The sequence below is a fragment of the Schistosoma haematobium genome, chromosome ZW (assembly GCF_000699445.3).
Source record: "Schistosoma haematobium chromosome ZW, whole genome shotgun sequence".
NCBI lineage: Eukaryota > Metazoa > Platyhelminthes > Trematoda > Strigeidida > Schistosomatidae > Schistosoma > Schistosoma haematobium.
The window spans coordinates 30,058,822-30,083,978 of NC_067195.1; the positions used below are offsets into that span (position 1 = coordinate 30,058,822).

Genomic DNA, 25,157 nt, shown 5'->3' on the forward strand with positions numbered 1-25,157 from the left:
AACTTTTAAAAATATGGGATAATTGTGTATTCACTGTTCAAGAGGGATATATGCAAATACATTTACTATACCACAGATTCTAACGTAAGTGTCTAGTTACCAATATTTATTTTTTTAATAAGAGTCAGACAAGGATTAAAACAATAGGGATTTAAAAACTATGGCATTAAATGTCGAAAGTTAAATTGGTTAACAACACTACTGAACCATTAATGATAATAATAATAATAATAATAATAATAATAATAATAATAATATGCAAGTAAGAGAGATTCAGGTCAAAAAAGACAACAATATATTGATATTGTTATTGTCGTTAAGCTTACCATTTAACTGATCTATCTTATCGAAACTTTCTAACAGACTTCGAGTTGTGTCACATGAATCAAACGTATTCATGGATCGTAAGAGCAGATATCAAAATAGCACAATTATCTCTAATGGGTTCACTTATTATTGTCCCATAGGTTAGGCTCAGATAACTTAATTCATAATTTACTACATAAATGAAGTTCATGTGGTTCAACCAAATTTTTCTGAATCAAGATATCATTTTAAATGTAATTAATTCATAATAAACACAGATAACTGAATTAAAATGGGATAAAATTTCATTGATCTTGTGACTTAATTCTTGGATGAGTAACTAGGTTTTATCAATACTTAATTAGTTTATGAGTAGTTTTTTTTCTGTTATTTATCAAGGAGGTCTTTTAACTCAATCAGTTATAAAACTTGACGGAGCATTTGATAGAACGAAATTTTTCACAGTATTTTCATTGCTCTTTTTCAATATACTATTTATTGTATAATATTAGAAATAGTAGCCAAGTTATCCTAAAGCATTCAATTAAAAGTAAATGCATAAAGAGGTCTTTTGTGTTATAAAGTTTTTATTTATAAAGTTGCTTCTTGAATCTATAAATTTTTAATCATAGAATGAATATAGGTAACTTTTCTTTTCTCATCCTTATTAAATCCCTTATCAACCAATTATTTTACTACCGTAGTTGGTAACTTTTTTTAATGACTTTAGTATTTACGAATGGGTGTTTACAGGGGTGTAATTAGTATATTTTCTTTCCAAATCACATTGACAAACATTGACTGAATTAAAATATTGAAATCTTCTATGGTATTATAATCACTATTAAGTGAAGTTGCTTTCAGTCCTAGCATAGATTATTTTTAAATTAGGTATTCAATCACTTTCTTTTAATTTTGCATGGTAAAGTAAAGTAAAATAAATAAATAAAATTATCAATGTGCATATTTGATATCGTTGGATTTGGTTCATTCCCTACCGCATCCTTTGTAAGCTTTAATTTTACTTTATATATAAATTTCAATATAAAATCTTAAAACTAGTGGATTTCATTTTCATCTATAGACTATTCCCCATTGATTCAAGCACTTTGTTCTATAAAATCAATTGTGTTTGCTTTAAAATAAAATGTTCAGTTATCCAGACGGTTTTTTAATATACCATACCTGGTTTTGTAGGATTCACAATAAACTGTTCTCAAAGCCTAATTCTCAAAACGTTTTGTCCGTTTTTGTTTTTTTTTACTTCTGAGTGTAAATATTTCTTATTACAGTACAGTCTATCAAAAGAACACACATTATTTCCAGCAAATAAGATATCCGATCTGTATCATATTAGCTGTAACGTCTAAGAGTTAAAAATGTGCTTTTTCCAGATTGATCAATAATAATCACTTTCAGATGCCTATTCAGTCATATATTGTAACAGTTGAATTCATCAGTCGATTTAAGCTAGACCATATATTCTCTAGAAATCATTATTTCAATATTATTGAAAATGTGTAGCAGTTTTATTTGTTAAGTATTTCACCTTATACATTTGATCTTATCTAGAAAATGTTAACGTTGTAAGTTATTTCTTTTCACGTGATTAAACATCATAGGAAAAGCTATAAATGTTACCATAAAGAGATGAAAGCTTCTTGTTTCTCTTTTAAATTTTAACTTTCCATCAGTTTTCAACATTTTGCCATTACTTTCTAAATCTTAGTATCCCTCTTGGGTTATATAATCATACTTCTAGAAAGAAACTTCACTTCAATTATCTATCCAATTAACTTTACTACTCAGAATGTATGTTTTCAATATTCTAACATTAATGTTACATGCTTTATGTTACAATTGATTAAACCAAGAGAATAAATTTACAGGATTGTAAGGAAATGATGTCATCCATTCTATATTTTTTTCTGAATAGTATGTATATTATAGTAACTGACTTTCATTCATCATCTGTAATTTACTATATATTCATAATTCAGTATATAAGTATAACATGAAGGTCTCAATACCTTCTGAGGCGTAGTTCCATTCAACAATAGCGTTTAGCTCAAAACTGTAGTATTATATAAGTAAACGATTCAATTTTCAACTTAATAATATTAGAAAAAAGCTATTATAAACTATTGTGATATTAGGATGAAACGAATCGATTTTTGGAGATGGAAAACTGATTATAAACTAATGCGAATGTTGGTGAACAGAAACTTCTATTTCCAAAAATCAAATCATCTAGCACAAATCAAAACAGATCGTGTAGTACTGTTTTCGTTTTATTATAGTACAGATTTACAAGCTATCAATTCTATTTATAAATGAAGTATAGTTACATGCAAAAAATGGGTCATAGTTGAAAAACGAATACATGTTAGTGTGGAGGTACAAATTAGCGAATCTTCTTATGGAGTTTAAAATGATAACTATGATTAGGATGTAGAGTTATAAGTTTTAGCACCGTATCTCTCACATTTATCAGTCAGTAGTTAACTTCATGATGTACTCATGTACGGCGAATAAAATTATGGATATTAATCAAAGGCGATAAATGAATAAGTAGAAAAGCATTAAATGTAAATATATATTTGTTATTAAATCCTAATTTTTGACATATCACATTTATTACCATTAGTGTTATTATTATCATTGTTATTTGTTTAGCTACAGTAAGAACAGGCAGAATTTATAAGGAAATGAAACGATTAGGATCAAGACATCAAAATCTCTGTGAATATTCAACTATTAATCGTCCTTTTCCCAGTCGTAACAACTATCCGATTCCAGAAGATCTTCAAAGAAACAAAATGAAAAGGGCGACACATGAAATAAACTCTCATGGATTTAGTGATAAATTTAAAAGTAAGTTTTTCAAACTTACATCCTTTAGTTTTGTATGATGTCGGTTTATTGAATATAAATTTATGACCATCTTTGTAAATAGAGCCTTTTTCAAGTAGACAGTACTTATATTTCTAATGGATCACTGTAGTACGTTATTCACGTTTATCTTACCCTAAGTAGTAGATGAAACATACAAGAAACAAAACATTCGTTTGTATGTCATTTATACTATTTAGAGTAATATGATTAGAAGTTACTTTGTCACTAATTTCGGAATAACTGTAAAATCAGTGGCTTTTTGTTGTGGTTAGGGAAGGAAATTATACGCTGATCTCGTGATCACTATTATTATAAAAGATATTGAGAATTTTCCATAACAAAACGTGTAGTTGTACAAGACCAATGAAAAGATGTACTTCCATTAGTAACCATCAATCTTCATTTTATTAAGTGGGAGCTCTGTTTTTTAACTTTGGTTGTTTGATTAAGATTCGCTGACGATTTTGGTTCATTTTCATTTAAAAATATGTTCTTCAAGTAAATCACCTTACATACACATAGTTTCCTTTATCACATTGAAAGGAGCAAGAACAAAAATTTAAGCGAACCAACATAAATTCATTTTGTTTCGTTAGGTCCTCCTCAGTGATCTACGATCTGTAATATTCAAAAATCATAATTACAAAATGGACTGAAAATGCTTACATAAATGAGTTTTGTTTGTTGTTTTGATCACATAATACGGTATAATATCAAGGATGTAAGGAAATTCAAGAAATTCAGTAAAGATACTAAAGATATATATGATGTCAAAGAACAGTCCACAAAATGAACAGTAACAAAAAACTGAATGAGTACAAATAAGTGTTTATGTAACGAGCAAAAACTAATAATAAGTAAGAATAAACTGAGTAACGCTTAGTTAATCAAAATAAAATTTTCATAGTTTACATCACAGATTGATCTTAAGCAACTACTGAAGGCCAGAGAGTTGTCTTGTTCTAGGATGGGGCCGGGCATGTACGACTACACTGAGAGTCAAGATTATGGCTTTTGTCTGGTATTGAGCGTTTAACCTCTAGACTACCAAGCGGGCACTCAACAATCTCCATGGGTCCATTACACTGATAATAAACGTGTACTCATTAGCAATTAACTCCGAGATGTGAATTCAGGAGTTCTGATGAAGAACCAAGATCAGTGAAGCTCAACAACTTTGAATGCGAAACAGGAATTCCCAAAAGACACTAGAACACAGTCTCATAGTCTCGCGAATTGATTGAAGTTAGGCATTTATACCATTGAATGTCGGACCATTATTCTGAAGGTTAAGATCTCGCTGTAAATCAAAGACCTCAGGTTTGATCTGTGGTTAGTCCATGAATGTGTAATCTTGAAGAGTCTCATCCTAGGACGATACAGCTAACCAGCGCTCCCTGGTTTTTAATGATTTTCCAACTAATACCAATGCGAGATATAAACTATGAAAATTCGACGTTCTCCCCAAACTCTCTATATTCATAAAGTAAAGTAATTAATTTAAAGAGAGTTGGAAAAAGGACTGACGATGTAATCGGTTAACATAAAGAGTCGAACGAGATTTTGTGATGCCACAAACAAATAATAATGTTATCGGGGTAGAGAAAGATTGACAAACTATCTTCTTTTGAATACACAATTCAAGTTTCTGACATCTGATAACTTTCGGTCAGCTTACTGTATTTTCAAAATCCACTCTGCTTCCGCTGGTATTTTGAATGCTTTGCTCTCATGGTAAGAAAAGTTACTGTCGATCGGTAATTATTTCCTTTTTGAATCATTCAGTTTGATCTTTTGAAATGAGTATAACTTGAGTAAAACGTTCCAAACTACTTGTAAGTAGTCTTATCATTTTTATCTGAAATCAGATCAGTTTAAGATTTTTATTTGATTGCTTTCTAGAACACAACATTCTATCAACTCGATTTTCGCCACCGATGTTGGTTCGGGAAGAATTGGCCCCTATTACATCGGAAACAGTAAATATTACAAATAATGCTACTAAATCATTAAAACTTCCTCGATCGACTCAAAAGACAAATGACAAGTCATCTTCTCCGACTGAAAGCTCAATAAAATCTTTCAGTTCAATTAGCGACACGAGTGGGATAGGATTTTCACCATATGAATCAACTTATTTACTGTCTTCAATTAATGAGGCATATGCAAAATTATTGGCAAGGCAAGCATATTTGGATAAAATGACATTTAATGCAACAACTACTTCAAATAATTTAAATTCATTGACCAATATTGCAGTGAATACTCCTGGTTTCGTGACGACTATCCCTCAAAATGTTGGTAGTACAGAAAGGAGTAAGAATACGAATCTAATTAATACTGGTACGCAAATGAAGGACAATTACATTCCACACTCCTTGGAGACATTTTCACCTGTCTCGTTATTCTCAACATTATTGCATTGCAATAGTGTTGACAGTCGAATTAGTTCGAATATTATCCCCACTAAACATCAAGATGTCAATTACAATACTACCGCATATCCGTCTGTGTTAAACTTAGAAGCCATCGGACCTAGTATAAATTCGGTGAAAACTCCTTTCCAACTACAGGAAGCGCATGGCACTGTTACTCCTGTTCGAATTAATTATTTAGATACATCTGGTTGTAGGAATACTAGCAATAACTCTCAAACAGATAATGCACAAAATCAATTAGACTGTCTTCGGAGTGTACCACAAAACAGTGCATCATGTGATAGACCTTGCCAGTCAAATGATTCATCCTGTTCATTATTATCATCATTTTTATATTCAAATATGACTCCAGAGTTAAACTCAACAAAATTTAACCCAAATGAAAGTAAAAGTAATGTACAACCAGGTTATTCGAAATGGGAAGAATCTGATTATCGTCATTATTATAATGCATTTACAACATTTCTTTCAGGAATTTTAAACATGTCAGGTATAAATTCTAATTGTTTGGGGACCAAAAAAGTGAATGAAACTACTTGTGATAATGATAATTTCCGAAATATACATTCTAGTTTCAACAAAATGAAATGGAATCGACATGTTCTTAATAATAAAAATAACATTACGTCATGTTTAAACAATGAATCTACAGATATGGACTCAACACTGAACCAAACACCTGATAAGAACGACTCATCAAATCATGTGCTAAGTATAGAACATTTGTTAGATTTGAATACACACGGTACTGCAAACAGTGATACAGATCGTAGTAAACATGATAATAAACATATGTTAGCAGATGAATGTAGTCCTGATTATTCAAATTTCATGAGTACCCCCAATAATAAGCATAATTATGTAAATTATTTTCCTCAAACTGTACCAGATCCATTGTTGATCAAATCGATTTTGGCCCGTCATTTAATCGAAAATAAATCGTTCAGAGTTTGAAACTAATTTATTATATTTGTAGAAGGTTAAAATAGTGAATTTAGGAGGCAGCACAAGTGATCTTCATCTGTTTTCATCACAATTATGGCACATAGAGACTATGTAAACATACACAAGCGTATACAAACTTTTACAATATTGTATTACGTTAACATTTTACCTCATATATATAAGTGAAGATTTATTGTATTCCTCAAATTCACGTACACAGTAATAAAGCTATTTGTTATCTCCTTTAGATGTGTTTCGTTTATTTTTTTTGCAAAATAGAGTTAAGTAAACATTATTATTGGGAGGACGTACTAAACTGCTACTTATCTTATTTATGCCCATATGTGTCTCGTTCAATACTCCAGTGATTATATTTATTATAGATAGGATTTATGATCGATTTTGTACATCTTACCAAGAAACCATAACGATTAAGTTTCACTTTATGACAGTCTTTTCTGCAAATCGCATGAATTAGGTCACCTGAATTAATAATATTTTTCATTGGGATGGTTACGTCCCTGATCTGTCTACCCACTTCTATGCAGATGATAACTTGCCTAAATCTATATTAAGACATTGACGCGATAGGTGGACTGGCTTAACTTTGAGGCTAATATGAGTGAGTTCGAAGTGAGCCCAACTGCTTGGAGTAGAGACGAAAACTATCCTATCACCTGATTGGCTGAAAAGTACGAGAGACAGAGAAGACAAGTCAACTGGAACACTACTCGATCTATTCCCAATTCCGATCTGGTTCCGATTAGTGTAAAAAGATACGTGGATAAGTAGATGACTAAACAGACCACAACGCTCAAACAATTAGGAAAAAAACAATTACATCCAAAACTGGAGATCAGGGTAGAAAATAGAGTGCAAAAGAGTACGTTTAAATTATAAATAGCTTTGGAACAGAAAAGGTTATGGCAGTGAATCATACATAAAACGAAAGCTTATGGTCTGCAGAATACACTAGGGACAAGAATAAATATTACTGCTCTATAAGCTTTGAATTAAACGAAATAACGTCCCCAAAAATAGATTCCGTAGTTTGTTAAGGCTTCTTCTTTCTCTGTTCACATAATGGATATTATTAATTCCAAAGGTATATCAGTCAATAGGTGAAGAGAGTATCCAAGTTTAGTTCTCCAGTCGTAAGTATGTAGACAAATGGTATATAAAGCTCTTATAATTAAAATGGTGATTATTAAACAACTACGAATTTTAACGTGATTAGGAAGACATACTCTCAGTTAAAATATTACTGGGAATCCCATAAATATATAATACTCCTAATTTACAGCGAAACTTTGTGTTTCATGGAGCCCGGCAAAGAACCTTACTATCATTCGCAGGTATCATATATGGGTTTTAATAGATCAAGGCTTCTTACATACTTTCCTTGACTTTCAAGTTTATAAACGATTCCTACAATAATAAATCCGTTTACTTTAAGCGGAATCAAAATGAACTTGAGAGTACTAGTAATTAGAAACAAATACTATCCTAATTTAGTTAGAAGTCACCAGCATAGATATCACATAATGTATTCTTACTATGCATGCTACATAATGTAATTTCATGGCCGCATTCATTTGGAAAAGGCGAAGCAAACAATTTTATGAAGAGAAACGTCATTTAAATAGGATTAGAAATGAGTTGCAAGTGTGTAATTTTCCAATTCAGAATCGTGTACTACCACTACTGATTTACAGCTCCTGAAAGTCTTTTTCTGAATATTAAGTGATTATTCGTAAATGATTTCGGAATATTTCAAATTATTTTATCAATGTTGGGATGTATATGACAAATAACTAATCACTTGAAAACCTATAAATCTTAAAAAGTCTCTGATAAATATAAAACAAACGGTGTTACCGAATTATCTAAACTAAATCATTTACGATACAGTTCGAATTTACAGGTTGGGATTTCTAACTCGGTTTTAATCGTTAAACTATGAGTTTATCATAAACAATTTTTGTCCATTAACTAAGTTAATTACCATTCATAATATATAAATATTCTTCTCTCGGTTCATACAAAACTAGATTAACTCAATCGCTTGTTTTATGTTAAAAATATTTAATGAACACACCATGCTGATAGCTTAGTTTCAAAATAACATGCCAATATTAGAAAACAAATAAGTGAAGTGTAAACTGGGAAATATTAAAGTAAGCCAAATTTCATGGGATTTTTTATTCTAATTTAAAAAGATACTTATTATATCCGTTTATCCTATTGTTTTAGCATTTCCATTAATTTTATTACTATTGCCTTTGTAATTCACAGTACTACTGTTATTATTGACAGTAGTTTGAAGGTGTTAATAACAACGGAAATTTCTTCTTTCCTAGAGAAAAAGATTGAACAAAACATTTAGTATCATGAAACATCAATTTCGAGAGACAAATATTTCTCCCCTATTCAATTATATTATATATATAATTGACTTCAGTTACACACGAATGGTTAACTGAAATTGTCCTGTAAATTTGGGAAAAGAAAAATGTTTATTATTAGTTAAACTGTGTTGACAGAAATCGGTTTGCTTATATTTTCCAAGCAAGCGTTTTCAGGAAATGTTAAAAAACAAAGAGTGCTACAATAATTAATCATATTTATTTTTCGTTTCTATAGTTTACCGAGTTACTGGAACAATATAACTGGTAACAATGGAAAAAGATTTATGAATTCAGCGATGCATATACTGCATTTCAATGGGAGAGATAGAAAAGTTAATTTATTTACAATATATTTTACTAGTGTTTCCTGACAAACTTTCTAGTCTTATAATTGTTACCCAGTTGGTGCTTGAGTGCTCTCAATAAAATCCCTGTTATTTACATATGATTACTTGAAACAAGTTTGATCTGCAGCAACTGATCACACTTTTAAACTCCTTATTCAATTTTTGGTAGACCAGAATACTGGGTCCTATGGCTAAAAGGAAGTTCCAAACATTCACTTTTTTTACCAATAAAAATAATATATTTGTAATACCCCAATCGTATTGTCTGATGTTTAGTGGCTCAGTGTAAGCCATTTCAAATCAAATTAATCCTAGTCTAAATAGTGCAAATGAACAAGGTACAAAATAGGCCCGACTAAGTCAATGCCATTCCAGTCAAGGTGATTTATTTGAGATATATTTGTGTGTTAGTGGGTAAAACATGTAGAACTTGTAATGTGGAAAAGATTGAGTTGACTTAGTGTGTGTAACAAGTGTGAGATGTGAATAGAACCAGGCATGGTAGCTTGAATAGATGGTCCAAGTCAGGTTTTTGACCAATTATTATTACGAAAATCCTCACCTTTCGGGAGCTCTTAAATGTAAATACTCCCCGACTTCAATTTATTGGATACTTTGAGGAATGACAATACAATACGAGATTCTTCAGAAATCACAAGACCGATGCCCCTTCTAACAACCAGAGAAACAATTAATATAGGTACATAAAATGTTCTGACAATCTTGGAGAATCAGTCAAATAGCTACAGAAATGAGGAGATACAACTTGACGGTTCTTGGAATCCGTGAGACCCATTGGACCCAACCTGGACAGAAAATGATAGATTCGGGAGAGATGCTGCTGTACTCCAGGCACGAAGAAGAAAATGCCCCACACACTCGGGGAGTTGCTCTGATGCTGTCCAAAGAAGCACGTATTGGATGGGCATCTCACGGATCCAGAATCATTAAAGCATTTTTCAAAACAAAGGAGGGAATCACAATAAGTGTTATCCAGTGTTATGCAACCACCAATGACAGCAGCGACGACGATAAAGATCAGTTTCACAAGAGGTGCCGATCAATCGCAGCGAAGTGCCCAGGAAAGGACCTCACTATCTGATGGAAGACTTAAACGCCAAAGTCGAAATGGACAACACCGGGTATGAAGATATCCTGGGACGACAAAGATTGGGAGGAAGAAATGAGAATGGTGACAGATTTACAAATTTATATGCATCCAACAAAATGGTTATAGACGGCACCACATTCTCATACAAACGTATACACAAGACTACATGGATCTCGCCGGACCGCACCACGGAGAACCAGATAGATCATATTTATATCAATAAAACCCAGTAGAAGACGTGAGAACCAGGGGAGGAGCTAACATTGCTTCAGATCACCACCTGGTGGTTGCCAAGATGAAACTGAAGCTAAAGAAGCACTGGACAAACAGCATTACAATCATTCAATACAGCCTTCCTTAGATATACTGAAAAACTCAACCAATTCAAGATAACTCTCAACAGCAGATTCCAAGCCTTACAAGATCTACTCAAAGAGAAAATTACCATGAAGAACAACTGGAAAGAAATCAAAGAAGCACCAACTTAAATGTAACAGGAAGTGTTCGGCCCCAAGAAGCATCATCATAAGGAATGGATCTTTATGGAAACCCTGAACAAGATTTAAGAAAGGAAGAAAAAGAAAATAGCAACTAATAACAGTCGAACAAGAACAGAAAGTCAAGGCACAAGTTGAATACACAGAAGCAAACAAGCAAGTCACGAAGAGCATTAGAACTGACAAGCAGAAATACGTGGAAGACCTAGCAACGGCAGTGGCAAAAGCTGCAAGCGAAGGAAATATGAAACAACTATATAACACGACGAAGAAACTAGCAGGGAAATATAATAAACCAGATAAACTGTTCAAGGACAAAGGCAATTCAGTCACTGAAATTCAAGAATAGAGGAACAGATGGGTAGAATACTTCGGGGAACTCTTGAATAGACCTGCTCCATTGAATCCACTGTATATCGAAGCAACGTATACAGACCTTCATATGGATGTCACTCCACGAACGATCGAAGAAGCCAGGATGTCCACCAGACAAATCAACAGTGGGAAAGCAGCAGGACCTGATGATATACCAGCGGAAGCACTGAAGTCAGACTTAGAAGCAACTGCGAACATGCGCCACATTCTATTTAGGAGGATTTGGGAAGAGGAACATGTGCCGACAGACTGGAAAGAAGGATACTTCATCAAAATACCAAAGAGAGGAGATCCGAGCAAGTGTGAGAATTACAAAGGCATCACATTAATGTCAGTACCAGGAAACCCGATGAAAGACACCCGACTTCGAGATCAACAGACCAGATTCCGTAAGAATCGGTTGTGCACAGATCAAATCGTGACACTATGGATCATCGTTGAACAATCAACTGGATGGAATTCGTCACTATATACCAACTTCCTCGATTATGAGGCGTTTGACAATGTGGATATGTAGACCATATGGAAATTTTCTTCGACAATATGGTATACCTGAAAAAATCGTCAACACCATCAGAATTCACACGACGGACTACACTACAAAGTGGTGCATGGAGGACAGCTGACAGACGCATTCCAAGTGAGGACCGAAGTCAGACAAGGCTGCTTACTCTCATCTTTCTTCTGGTGGTTGACTGGATTATGACGACTAACACGTCTGAGTGGAAGCACGGAATCAAGTAGACGACTTGGACTTCGCAGATGATCTAGCTCTTCTATCCCATACACACCAACAAATGCAGGCCAGGGCAACCAGTGTAAGCGGAAGCCTCTGCACCAGGCCTCAACGTACACAAGGAAAAAACCAAGATCCTCAAATACAACATGGAGAACACCAACCCAATCACACTTGGTGGAGAAATTCCGGAAACCTTCACATACCCGGGCAGCATCACCGATTAACAAAGAGAATCTGATGTAAATATAAAGGCACGGATTGACAAAGGGCCACATTCCTACAATTGAGGAACATCTCGGACTCAAAATAACTGTCAGCCAACATTAAAGTCAGAACGGTTTCATTGTACGGAACTGAAACGTGGAGAACCAATACAACCATCAACAAAAAGGCATAGATATTTATAAACAGTTTTCTATGCAAGATACTCCACATCCACTGGCCGATTACCATCAGCAACAACCTACTGTGGTAGAGAACAAACTAAATTCCGAGTGAAGAGAAAGTTAGGAAAAGACGTTGGAAGTGGGTAGGATATATATTGCTGAAGTTATCAAACTACATCACGAGGCTAGACCTAACTTGGAATCCTGAAGGGAAATGGAAGAGAGGAAAGCCAAAGAACACAGAGTCGGGAATTGGAAGTAGACATGAATAGCAACTAGAAACAATGGGAAAAGATTGCCTAGGACAGATTTCGTTGGAGAATGCTGATGGACGGTCTATACTTCTCCACGAGGGGTAACAGGCGTAAGTAAGCCTTCTTACTGACAACCTGAACGAACTATAACGGCATTCGACAATTGTTAGATGGAATAAATGTTTTCTTATCAGTAACGAGTTTTTACTACTGTTCCGAAGACTTTACATGAATTCTGAGGGTTCATGAGTAAGAGATTTTAGAGTTACAATAGTAGTTCGCCAAAATAGGTCGATAGAAGTCAGTAAATCGTAATAAACTCATGAGGAATTGGGCGCATTCGTTATCCTCATGGGAGCTTCCAAGTGCGAGGAATCTATATCTACGCCCTCCGACGAATTGATATTTGATCATGAAGAAAGCTTAGAATGTAAGAAGAGGTAAATCAATCTCTTCAAACGTTCACTTTCAGAGTTCTTGAATAAACGTAAACAACAAACTTCTCGAATCAAATATGGCGAACGAATTTACTGTGTTTTACAGGAATCCTGACTAAATGTCTGAGGTATAGCACACCAAAACAACTAGTATTCTGATTCTAACAAAGACTATTTTCTATAATCTTACATTGTTTAGGTTAAACTACATAGGGATAAATAACGCACAACAGCTTATACTTGCCGTAAATTGATTAAGATTAAAAAGTAACATTTACCTCAATTTTGATATTAATCAATGACAAAATATAATTAAAATTTACACATAGTAGAAAAAAAGGAAAAAATGCTACATATATGATCCAAAGTTTAATAAATAGTAAACGAAAGAAAAAAATTATTTTGTTACGATTTGTTAAGACAACAAAGCGAGAATTTGTCAGTCAGAACAAAATCGATGGGACGCTGAATAATTAACTTTGAAAGAGAACGAAGTAGATTTGATGTGCACAGGCGATATAGAGCACTGATGACCTGATTAAAAAGGATCAAATAATGAAAAACGAACACACAGAAACACGTACAGAGAGTAAAACATTAAGACGTAACAGAGACTAAATATACCGTGCAATATTATCAAGTAACAATAAACAAAATACCTGGTTACTAACAGTATGCAAACAAGGCACTTAAAGTTGAGGATTTTTGTTTGAAAATACCATCTGTTTATTTTTTTACAAGTATATATATATATATATTTGAGTGATATATAAGAACAACAAAAACCAGGAATTACAAATTATGAGATAGATAGAAGTCGACGTGGGGAAGATTCACTTGCATTTTAAAACATGATATGCTTCATCGATGTCCTTTCTGTATAACATAGTGAGAAGAAAGCAGCTGAGGGATTAACACAGAACACCTAGGTTTTTAATCACTCACTGACTTAATCATCAAATGCAAATTTAATACGAGGCTACTGTACAGAGAAAGGAAAAGAGGATACAGAAAAAAATATGTTCACCTACAATTACCACCATTAGTCACATGGTACCTAGGAGCGAGAATACTTTTATCTTTATTCGGGGACTGTATCTATTTTAAATAATTTTCCTGACTATGGAGATACAAAAGGAATAAACGAGTATATGAAATAACAGTACTTCAAAGACATTCTTATTATTTGCTTAAAAATGGTTGTAGTTGGTGATGTACCACACAGTATATCGATATAAAACAATATTAATCTTGAAAGTGCTCCAAGTGAACTTATATATGTGTGGTTCCCATTTCATGTGAAATTTTAACAAACGATATATAACTAGAGATAAATAGGTAATAATAATAATAATAACAAACAATTATTTAAATCTTTCTTGTTAACAATAAGCAAACAATTAACAGAGTGAGGCCGAATACAAATAGACCACTTGAATTAGAATGTGGGGTATACTCGCGTAAAACAGCCACCTAAAATATATTTAATAATAAAAACGTAAGGTGAAATAACTTTTAAATCAGATAATTTTAAAAGAAAATGATTACTTGTTTCATGTACTACTTTTTGATAAACAGAGTATGAAACTATTATGAATGTGAATGGATAAAACAAGAATGAAATCACTATTTGTTGACATGATGTTGACATAATGTAATAAACTGAGTACGACTTGTCAAAAATTAATACGTAAGAAATATGAGGTTGACGAGCTATAAAATAAATAATCCTCTTCAATTGTTCTGTTGGTTTTTGGCTAGTGAGTAAACTATTTTGGTAAATGAATCTTTTTATCAACGGTAAGTACACATTTACATACCTTCAGGGAAATTGGACATAATTGAGAATTTAAATGATAATTAACAATCTCACGACTGTATTTCTAATCTTTAAATAGACTAAACTTGAGTGGTAATCAGTAAAGTAAACCCGTCATAGATAAATGAATTGTTTCATTAATTGTTATGACATGCTGGTCAACATTTGGGCCTCAATTTATTAGGGAATGAGTGACCTATAAACTAATTTTCTCCAGCTGTGCATGACATTTTATAATGTTAATTTTATTTTAATATTTTGTATATAAGCATAACATAAAAATCATTTTTTCTAGGGTCTCTACCAAGAAAACTTTTATATGAAATTGAGTCTCTCACTAGCGAGGAAGATGCGGATAGAAAAGTTTCGTTTGTTGTACTGGCGTCGGTGTTGCAAACAAGTAGCTTAGACTACAACTAATTTTAGAAATTCTTAAAGGACAAATGTACATCAAAACGGTAAAATCTAAACACTACATTTAATATACGTTATTATAACAAAGCTAGTTATGTTTTTGTCTATATATCCAACGACTGGATGGAGTAGCAGAATTAAGAAAAATGTAGAGTGGTACATTATAGCAACATACGGTCAGATCAAAAATCCTCGAGAATTCAGCTCAGAAGGTAATGATAGCCTGTTTTGTAAGGCTTAAGTCTAGTATTTTTACACTACTAGTAAAATATAAGTAGACTGATAGTTCTAAACAAAATTGTTTTGTTGTTGTTTTGAGCAAATGAAGATTGGAAACTAATTAATACATTAAAACCATTGTTACGTTTCATTGAAATACGAAAAATTTCTATGTTGAGTTGAACATTCTCAGCAAGTAGAATATCATCTTTCGTGAATAATCCTGCTCAATCACGAACTTTTGGTAACAATATATATACAAAACCCTGATTCCAAACCAATGGTGCACATGGGCTCCAGTACCCTGAGGGAACAAATGGTATATAAACCAATCGTGGGTCACCGGCTACCATGGGACTGCATCTCCTTACGTTGCTCCACTGCCTTGTGGCTCAGACCTTTAGGTCGAAGGCTCCGGGTGTGGCTCCCTAAGAAAAACACTTGCTTCGGTTTGGGCACCCGGGCAGTATTACAGCCCTCACACAAATCGAATGATTTATGTGGTGCATATCTATTTGGTGCCTCCTTGTACCAATGTTTATGTGTTTAAATAATAATAATAAATTTAAAATTTGAATTTTGGAATACTTTATATTTAACTGTCAACGAACAACTCTAACTATATACACTGAATAAATGTACAAATCTAGTACAAGTTATCTACCTTGTTCTCCAACAGATATTAATATCTGATCACTATGAAAAACTGGAATAATTAAAGATGAAAAAGAACAAGTATTATTTTAGGTTCAGTTATTGACTAATGCAAATAGTCCAGCCAATAAAAACTGGTAACTTACCCAACCACCATGACTCTCGACCCATTTGTATATACCATGAATAAAAACAAATTTAACAACAAATTTTATGACATCACCAGCAAGACCACTAAATCCTTTTGAAATTGCATTGACTACCACTTTGACAGCGAACATGAACAATACCACAATTCGTGACCAATTAATAATCCCATCCGAAAAAACTCTAAAATAAGTCAATACAACGGCTCTTTAACTTTATTTCTCCACAGTATAGGGTTGTAAAGATTGTTTAATTTCACTGAAATCACGAACCGACCGAAGTTCGTAATCTATAGACCAATGAACTGGGATCAAATCGTGTGCAAAGTAAGGGTTCGGGCGCGGGACCGAAGGCTCTGGGTCCGATTCCCGTTTGCAGGGTCGTGGATGTGCCTTGTCGAGAATTCCAATACTAGGATGAAACAACAGTCTAATGCTTCCAGTTTTTCAATGGTTGCTTAATTTTGATCGGTTCGTGATTTCAATGAAATATATCTCTTTCTAAAAATGATTTTAAAATAAATTATTTGATAGAAACAGAGATTACCGATGAACTCCTTTAACTTGACAATATTGAAACGTTAAGCCAATGTAGAACATATCCAATATGGTTTGATGCATAAATTAGTCTAATGATAATAATGAAATTTATTTTACAACTATCAGAAAATAGATAAACATAAGGTAATCTAGTAGTAGTGTAGTAGTTTTCTAAACTTTTATTTTCACTAGAAAGAATTCTTCACGCGAACAGTGCTCACTTTTTACCGCTTTCAAAGCCTTTCCTCTTATGGTTTGTTGCCTGTAAGTAAATTAATTTTTTCCGACTTCTGAGGACTTTCTAAGTGGATCAGTTTGCAATCACTGGCCTAAATCAATACTCTTTAATCTGTCCCAAGAAATCGAAGCAATACATGTCTTTTGATTTGAAATGAGCTAGGAAAAGAATAATAGGTTGTAGTATCTAGCGTATCAAAAACTGAAGGTAGGAGTTACCTTATGCACAAGTTGTATCACTACTAGATAACGCGATATTGGTAACTGAACGGTGATCGATTGGAAATCATTTAGCTTAATCATGTACTAAAAATCTTTTTGAAAATAACATGAGTGGCAGTAAATGGTTTGTGACTCTCAGTGGTTCAATCTAAAAATAACCACAATGAAAGTCGAATACATGATAATCAGTATTTTAAAAACATTAGGCAAAGGAGTTAGTAAAGATTAGTTAGTTGTTAAGCTTAAGAGAAAATATTTGTCTACATAATGCATGCGAAACGTTTGAGTTACGGACAAGCAAGGAAATAAGAACGGAATGAAATCTCTTTATTATAACTCCTAAATAAACCCAATGGATATAGTTTAAAATATGTTCACAGAAAGAAGGTCGGTGGAAGTGAACCGGGGAATCTAAAAAAATAATTCGACTCTAGTGTAATCATGGGACTTCAGAATAGCGAATGAGCGAAAAAGTTTAAGTTTCATAGGTGTAATATGAGTCTGCAAAGCATTACAGATATGTATTTTGCAGGTCAAAAGATCCTTCATAATTGTTATCTTTGTGTTCATTACAAAAAATAATACGGAAATAATATACATAACGACATCTGGATACATGAAGTTAATTGGTTATTTAGTCGTTTAGATTTCACGTTATGTGAATATATAGCGACTCACGTGCAAATGGGTTTATTCTCATTTAACTCAGTTAAGCCCTTTTGCTAACTTATTTAGCGGACAAAGCCATCCGCACTATAACAATTTATTGTACCCTTATTATTATTTTGTGCTTGTATGAAATACGCATGCTTGAATATTGCTTACGGCCTACGAATTTGTTCACTCTGCTAGTCTCACTACTAACCGCTTATTTGATTCGATTACTCATTAATTTCACATGCTATATATATGTCCACGTTATTCATATGGTTGACTCTGCTTTCTCGCTCGCTTGACTGTACACGATTGCTTACATTCGCTCAGTCGCTCGCTTGCCTGTTTGCCGTTCGACACAACTCTTGATGCTCGTTTAATGCATCTGTAATTTTGGACATCTGTGTGTGTGGTCTCGAAATAAACGTAATCAACGCTTCGTATTCGCCTTCTGAATAATATACCGTTGGGGTTAAGTAGGACGGTTATCAAGACGAATTGTATACGAAGTTTAAGGGATATATCGAATACCGACCACCACAAATATAATTCTATTATTAAAGTATAACTATGAATAATTGTCGATACAAAGAGCCAAATTTGTGAAAAAGTTATTATGTGAATGAGAAATGTATCGTGGTAACTTATTTGTCTTATCCTTAGTTCAATTCAAAAGTTGAGCAAGCCTGGAGATAATTAATCTTCCTTAAACTACAGAAACAAAAAAACATGTGAAGAAATCTTAATAGGTGATATTCGAAATAAATCCTCAAAACTGAATGAGAAATATCAGTCAGTATTAGTCGACTTAAGGCTTGCTACAAATATTTATAGGTCTAAGCTGTTATATGCCACGTGAGGATATCGTGAGAGGAAGTAAGCAAGATGAAAATCAAAATTACAGAATGATTTGAAACTCAAGATTCGGAGGAAGACAGAATCAATATGATTCTGTCATCGCGAACTATTTTGAGCCATGCTAACTAATTATCAATCATGATTAAACTATGGATCCCTACCAACATGAATCAGACAAACAACCAACGACTTTGTGAATTGATATCATACCTTGATCTGACCATCCCTGACTTTTTCGACCTAACAGCACGCTAGACAGTATCGCACTTAGAGGTTGACGGCAGCTAAACACAGGTGACACATATTTTAATCACCTCAGATGACGAAAGTCTATACCCTCACCAATCGACTTACCTCAGTATTACTCACTTAATGGTTCAACTATAAGCAAGTAGTTATTTAAGGAAACATAAGGTCAAATAGTTTCAGCCTATGCATTTCCTACTTGTATAGACTACGTTTAGCAACCATGATATGATACAGCTGTACTACAGATGGAGTAAATTTTGCAAAAACTGAGAGCTTTTCAGTATCTATGCTGAGAATTCACTGCCCCCAAATGCCCTGGTACGACCGAAAGTGGAGAGAGTCCGCTCTCCCTCTCGAAATGCTCTCACACGGTCACTCGTATATAGCCTCTTCCGGGGAAGTCCTATTCACTGCCTTCTCGTGGCGGGGGTGTTGTGTACGGAATTGAAAAGATGAAAAGCGAATGTCCGGCGTTTTAACGGGGCCGATGGACACGGAGAGTCCATCTAGGGGAGTTGCAAAACCCTGATTCCAAACCAATGGTGCACATGGGCTCCAGTACCCTGAGGGAACAAATGGCATATAAACCATAGGACTGCATCTCTTTACGTTGCTCCACTGCCTTGTGGCTCGGACCTTTAAGTCGAAGGCTCCGGGTGTGGCCCCTCAGAAAACCACCTGATTCGGTTTGTGCACCCAGGCAGTATTCCAGCCTCCACACAAATCAAATGAGATTTGTGTGGCGCATATGTATCTGGTGTCCCCTTGTACCAGTATTTATGTGTCAAATAAATAAATAAATAAATGAGACTTCTAAGATAAGTGAAGTGGTTTAGATGATTGACTAATACCCCCTATGGCAAGACAAAGCACTGACATAGATTAGTTATGAGGCAATGTTTAGCATTTGGTGAAAGAAAAACGCATTCCAGGCATCTCTGTAGTGTTTAGAAAATTAAACTTTTATAGAAGTCTGCTAAACAGAACTGTTAGTTGGGTATCCAAAATGAACAAATAAGTGGTTAATTCCAAAAAAAATTAGACAAAGAAACGTCTTTAAAAAAACTAAAAAGGAAAAGTTAGGAATCTCTGGAGAAAGCCTCTTAATGTAGCCGAATCATATGATAGTTTATCATAAACTCTAACTTGATTGATAATGTTCGAGTAAAGGGCACTCAAGTGGTGGGTGTACTTATTTGGTATGCCTCTTAAAGGACAAACTATTATGAGGTCTGCCAACCAAAAAAGTCAAATTAAATCTCCACGTCAGGAAAATACAACAAGAGTCAGGGAACAGTAAGTGTGATGACTATCAATGTTTATACTTTAGACACTATATTAGCCAAACTTTATTATGGGAAAATTTCTGTTCACACTTCTAAACTAGGATGATTAGTAACTGTGATCAGTTTGAAGGAATCACGCTTAGCCTCCAAAACCATAGTTTTCTTAGTTAACCTGACTGTTAAAACAAAACCAGCCTTGAGATATACGAAGTTGATCGACCAACATCAGATACTCTTCGCTTAGCTAGTTGTGCTTTTTAAACTTCATTGACATGAAAACATGACAACGATCTCCCATTCAAGCTGCTGGTGAGTGATGGGGGACTGGAAAGCAAATGACAGCCAGTTAGACTTCAGCGTTCAACTTATCGTTGTAGTTGTTTGGTGTAAGAGTAGACCACGGTTCCACCATTTCCAAAGACAGTTTCAAGAACAGTAAACTTTGTAACGACAATTTTTTAGTGAGTTCAAATAACTGCCTTTCCTATCACTGTTTTTCGTTATATTCAAACCATGATTACCATATAAGTTAAAAACTTAGTGACTTTATTTTACAGCAATAACTGAGATAAGATAAGAATTTAAAAACAATTTAGTTGGGTGGGATCAACTGAGAGTCACGATTTCATAAAACCATAGATTCTTGGATTTTTGTTTTTCAAATCGAATACGATCTTAAGAAAAAAGACTACATTTTAAACTAGAAGCAGTAGTTAGTTATAAAGCTAACTGATGTTAATTTCTCACATGAACTTTTTAGAGTTGGCATCTTTATATTAGTAGAGGAATATCGCCATAAAAATTTACTCACGGTAGCATGTGAAACATAGTTTAAATCTTAAATATAGGCAGAAAATTACTATCCGCAAAACATTATCTCATACAATCCACCATATTGACTCTGGAGGTTTTAATACCACAAAAGATCGAAAACGTTAAGATTTCAGTTCACTGAACTGTAGCGAACAAGCTGACAACATGCTCTACCACCTCTCACAAGAATCAATCGATAACACCACAGACGTTTAGGGATTCATGGAGATTTTGATTCCTACTTTATACTTTTTTCTAATTAATTGCAATACACACTTATCAAATAAATAAACCGGACAATTTGTTATAAAGTTAATTAGAATCAGGTCAAACAAACTAGTAGAAAGAATAACAAATGTAAAATGAAGATCTAGACCTGGAAATTAGGACGTTTTTGCTAGTAACAAGAGACTGATAACGAAATAATCAAGTGTTTTCGCAACTTTCCACAGATAATCTCCATTTCATATTGTACGGGATCATGAAACAATCCAAAAACAGGACACAAAACACATAGTATCTCCTAAGAGATGCTTCTACTAGATAAAGTAATATTCATAATAAATATTTACAATAAAAATAGCAAGAAGGTGGAAAAAACATTTACCCTTTTGCAATCTGTAGAAACTTTTCATAGGTGGCTGACTTGATCCACATTTCAGCATCTTGATTCAATCGTTCGCCATATTGAGCTTCTAACTCATTTGATATTTCTATAAGACGACCAATTAAAGCTTGTGTCCTAAAATTTATTTCACGACGTTTATATTGGTCTTACTCCATATCAGTTGAAGTTCGCCGGCGTTGAACAATCCCTGCACTTTGTTTTAGCTTTAATCTGACAAATTCTTCAACTATTGTTTCCGTTTCCATCGTCTTCAAATCGTCCCCATCAGCTTGATGGGTATTCATGGGATCGTCACATTGACCGGAAACGGAACAGTTACCAGACATGGTCTATGAAGAATGGATTTAGCGAACAAATGTATGGCAATCATGATAAAACTACTGAAGCATCAGGAATACATATAATAGGGATCTACAATTCACATTATGTTGTTCGTAAAAAGGCTGCTAAAGATTATGAAAACCCTTGAAGGTCGGTAGAATCACTCTTCAGTGTTGTTTATTTCTTCCAAGTATTTGTTTTGATAACAGACCACTAGCAAGTCGCTTTCAGAGACGATTTGATTCAGCAAAGATTCTTTAAATTGCACCACCAAACTTGCGTACCTTTTAATTATTGCTGATAACAACAATTTACGAATCCCGTAACTATATGACCATTCTACAAAAACAACTTGACCTTTAATGTCAACCTTTGCCGCTGAGTTCGTAGATTCACAACAGTAGTTGATGTCTGGGTTTCTACGCAGCCACTAGGTCCTACTAACATTAAATAAGTATTGGTGGTAAAATACTGAACGGATATGAGCATGTTTATGTGAAGGGAAAATCAGGGTTCTGATATTTTTATGAAATCTTAGTCTCAGTCAATCCATTAGGGCCATATAGGTTGCCAAAAAGTTTAAAATCAAAAGAGAATTTTGTTGGTTTGGGAGTTCGGGGTAGTAATGTAATGACGAACAGAATTTAGTTTCAGAGTGATATCAGGCCTTCCGAATCACTTGCAACAACAGCTGGAGTACTCCATGCTGCTTAAGAGTATTTCCGTCATCACTTTGTATACGGAATATAATTACGGTTTTCGGGAAAGCCTTAAAAGTGGTTTCACGACATGAAAATGCAAGGATGTTGCACTGGAAGCACTATCAAAAGATCCCGAAGTGTGTGAATACCTTATATAGCCATTAAAAACTCTGTGGATGTTTATTATCTTACAAGACTTACGAAGTTCGTTAAAGATATTGCATTAAGACAACTAATCCATGTTTACGAAAGCTAATGAAACCAAACGAGTTCCAGCAGTAAGTGCGAAACAATCGAACCTATTACCAACCCATACTTTCCATAATTTGCAAAACACTCATGTTTTGAACGGAAGACAATATGCTTCCATGAAAAAGGATATTCATCAAGAATGGCCGTAGCTCTAGAATAAACGAAAACTTTTCATAACATTCGAAAAGATAGCCATATGTTTGAAACTAACTTTTTAAGGTGGCTAGAAAACGTTTAAACTTTAAAGGACAACAGAACGTCTTTATTAAGAATCTGTAAGACAAACTATTCAGGTAGCGCACACTTTTGGAAACCTACCTCAAACCTTGACCTTTTACGGTAAGCCCATTCAGTAGGCTTGGAATTTTATGACATTAGCTTTAGTTATATGTACTTATAGAACTTCCGTGTGTAACCACGACCTGGCAGCCATTTCGAGATGTTCAACTCTTGGTTAGAGAGTCTAACCAAGTTCTTATGGCTGCAGACGACATTCCTTAAATGTCAAATAATCATCTTGGAATCAACTAAGCTCGCACAACAGGTCATCAAAGCACCCATAAGTATCTCAGAAGACTCATCAAACTAGGTAATCGAAGTCTTACAACTATGGGCAAACAACACCTAGCAATCTGTTTAACGAAGCACACACAGATACAGGTTTTACAATCGAACGTGAAGAAGGCAAATTCCATTTATTAGATATTGAAATCATACGAACGTCAAACGGCACACTACATAGATCCATCTACCACAAAAATACGTGCAGTAGAATCTGTTTAAATTAAACATCTCCAGTTCTATAGGTTATAAAAAGGGGATTGCATAAACTTTTTTGACTGCGCTCATAAACTTTGTTCAAAGGAAAGCTTGGAAGAACTTGCCTTCATTATGAATCTTCTACGTGAAAATTCTTGTCCATCAAAATTCATCGGGAGGTATGTAGTGACTTACTTTTATCACGAGAACACGATTGGTTTAATGAAAACAATTATTATTATAACCAATTGTACCAGTGACTGTTTTAATGTGCTCTTTGTTTAACTGCGCTAAAAACATCCATTATGCCTACTCCGATTGTGTTCTCGCGCGAATCCGGCTACGCTCAGTAACGAAGCTTGTATCCTGGCACAATCTTGATATTCTTTCGATACCACGAGATCGCCAGCAAATATATCTCGACTTGGTCCATTAACTGCCTTCTGATATTTGGCTTCCGGGAAATTTTATGGATATCCTGGCACGCGTTCCTTTGTAGTGGTGCTCATAGTCAACTGGAACTCGACACCACACTACAGGTATACCAGAACCAAAGTACATCTAAAATGTGATACAGTGGAAAATAAAACTTGTTTCTTATATTTGCATTTTATAGATGAAATCACTTGAATAATCAATAGCACGATTAATGTCACGATTAAGGTTGCTTATCCACCAACAAGACTGACGACGTTACGTGAAACGAAATGCTCGTTCAAGCAAGCAGGAGTTGATGGGTCCTCTTTTATCAGTACCCCTATCTACATCTACTAATTTACATGTACGTGCCAAGGTACATAAATTGGACAAACAAGGATAAGTGTATATGTTCGCATTTCCGAGTACTTTTAAAAAAAACAGACTGTGGGGCCCAGTGGCTCTAAACCGTGCACTAGCTTGGTATCTAATTGATACCGAACAAACCATGGGCATTCTACAATCCTTCAAAATCATTAGTAGACGGAAAAATCAGTGTCTCTTTGGTTTGCCAAAGCAGTTGTAGTAAAAAGCCAAATGTGATCTATGTATCCAGAAAGAGACTGTAATCAATTTATCGTTACCTTGGTAAATTGTTAAGGTTGTTTTATTAGTGTTTATTTGCCATGTAGTCATCGCCAAACTAATTCCTGTTTTGTGTACACCAAAATCATTCTTTCATTCACCAGCTTTTATTCCCCTAATTCTTTAAACGTATGTAAGCTCTCGAAATCCCGTTCCGTTATTGCGTAACCCATACTGTCGATTTC

The 25,157-nt window shown here is 34.2% G+C and overlaps 3 protein-coding genes across 6 annotated transcripts in view; 2 read left to right on the forward strand and 1 right to left on the reverse strand.

Moving 5' to 3' along the window:
- RUNX2_1 (Runt- transcription factor) overlaps positions 1-7,237 on the forward strand; it is a gene marked incomplete at its 5' end in the record, with an annotated part of 29,637 nt that extends 22,400 nt beyond the window's left edge. For both annotated transcript variants that reach the window (XM_051210983.1, XM_012941979.3), the window contains 2 exons: positions 2,983-3,180; positions 5,104-7,237. In XM_051210983.1, coding sequence (XP_051071009.1) covers positions 3,015-3,180; positions 5,104-6,593 — 1,656 coding nt within the window. In that variant the 3' untranslated portion in view covers positions 6,594-7,237. The remainder of the gene's footprint in view (positions 1-2,982; positions 3,181-5,103) is intronic.
- A 1,911-nt stretch (positions 7,238-9,148) lies between these two features.
- On the forward strand, positions 9,149-12,112 carry MS3_00001128 (uncharacterized protein). Its single transcript, XM_051208634.1, has one exon. The coding sequence runs from the start codon at positions 11,390-11,392 to the stop codon at positions 11,837-11,839; it is 450 nt and encodes a 149-aa protein (XP_051071010.1). The 5' UTR covers positions 9,149-11,389; the 3' UTR covers positions 11,840-12,112.
- Positions 12,113-12,617: 505 nt separating this feature from the next.
- Positions 12,618-23,469, reverse strand: BAK1_1 (Bcl-2 antagonist/killer). 3 transcript variants are annotated; one of them, XM_035732105.2, is made up of 5 exons: positions 23,363-23,469; positions 22,028-22,206; positions 21,857-21,991; positions 16,391-16,574; positions 13,412-13,672 (listed from the first exon to the last, which is right to left on the reverse strand). In XM_035732105.2, exons 2-5 carry the CDS (start codon positions 22,201-22,203, stop codon positions 13,544-13,546), a joined length of 624 nt encoding a protein of 207 aa, XP_035588572.1. In that variant the 5' UTR covers positions 22,204-22,206; positions 23,363-23,469; the 3' UTR covers positions 13,412-13,543. The 3 variants fall into 3 exon arrangements, with proteins under 3 accessions (XP_051071012.1, XP_051071011.1, XP_035588572.1); XM_051210985.1 differs by having other exon boundaries at positions 12,618-14,611; positions 22,028-23,469; XM_051210984.1 differs by having other exon boundaries at positions 12,618-16,574; positions 22,028-23,469.
- Between the last annotated feature and the right edge of the window lie 1,688 nt (positions 23,470-25,157).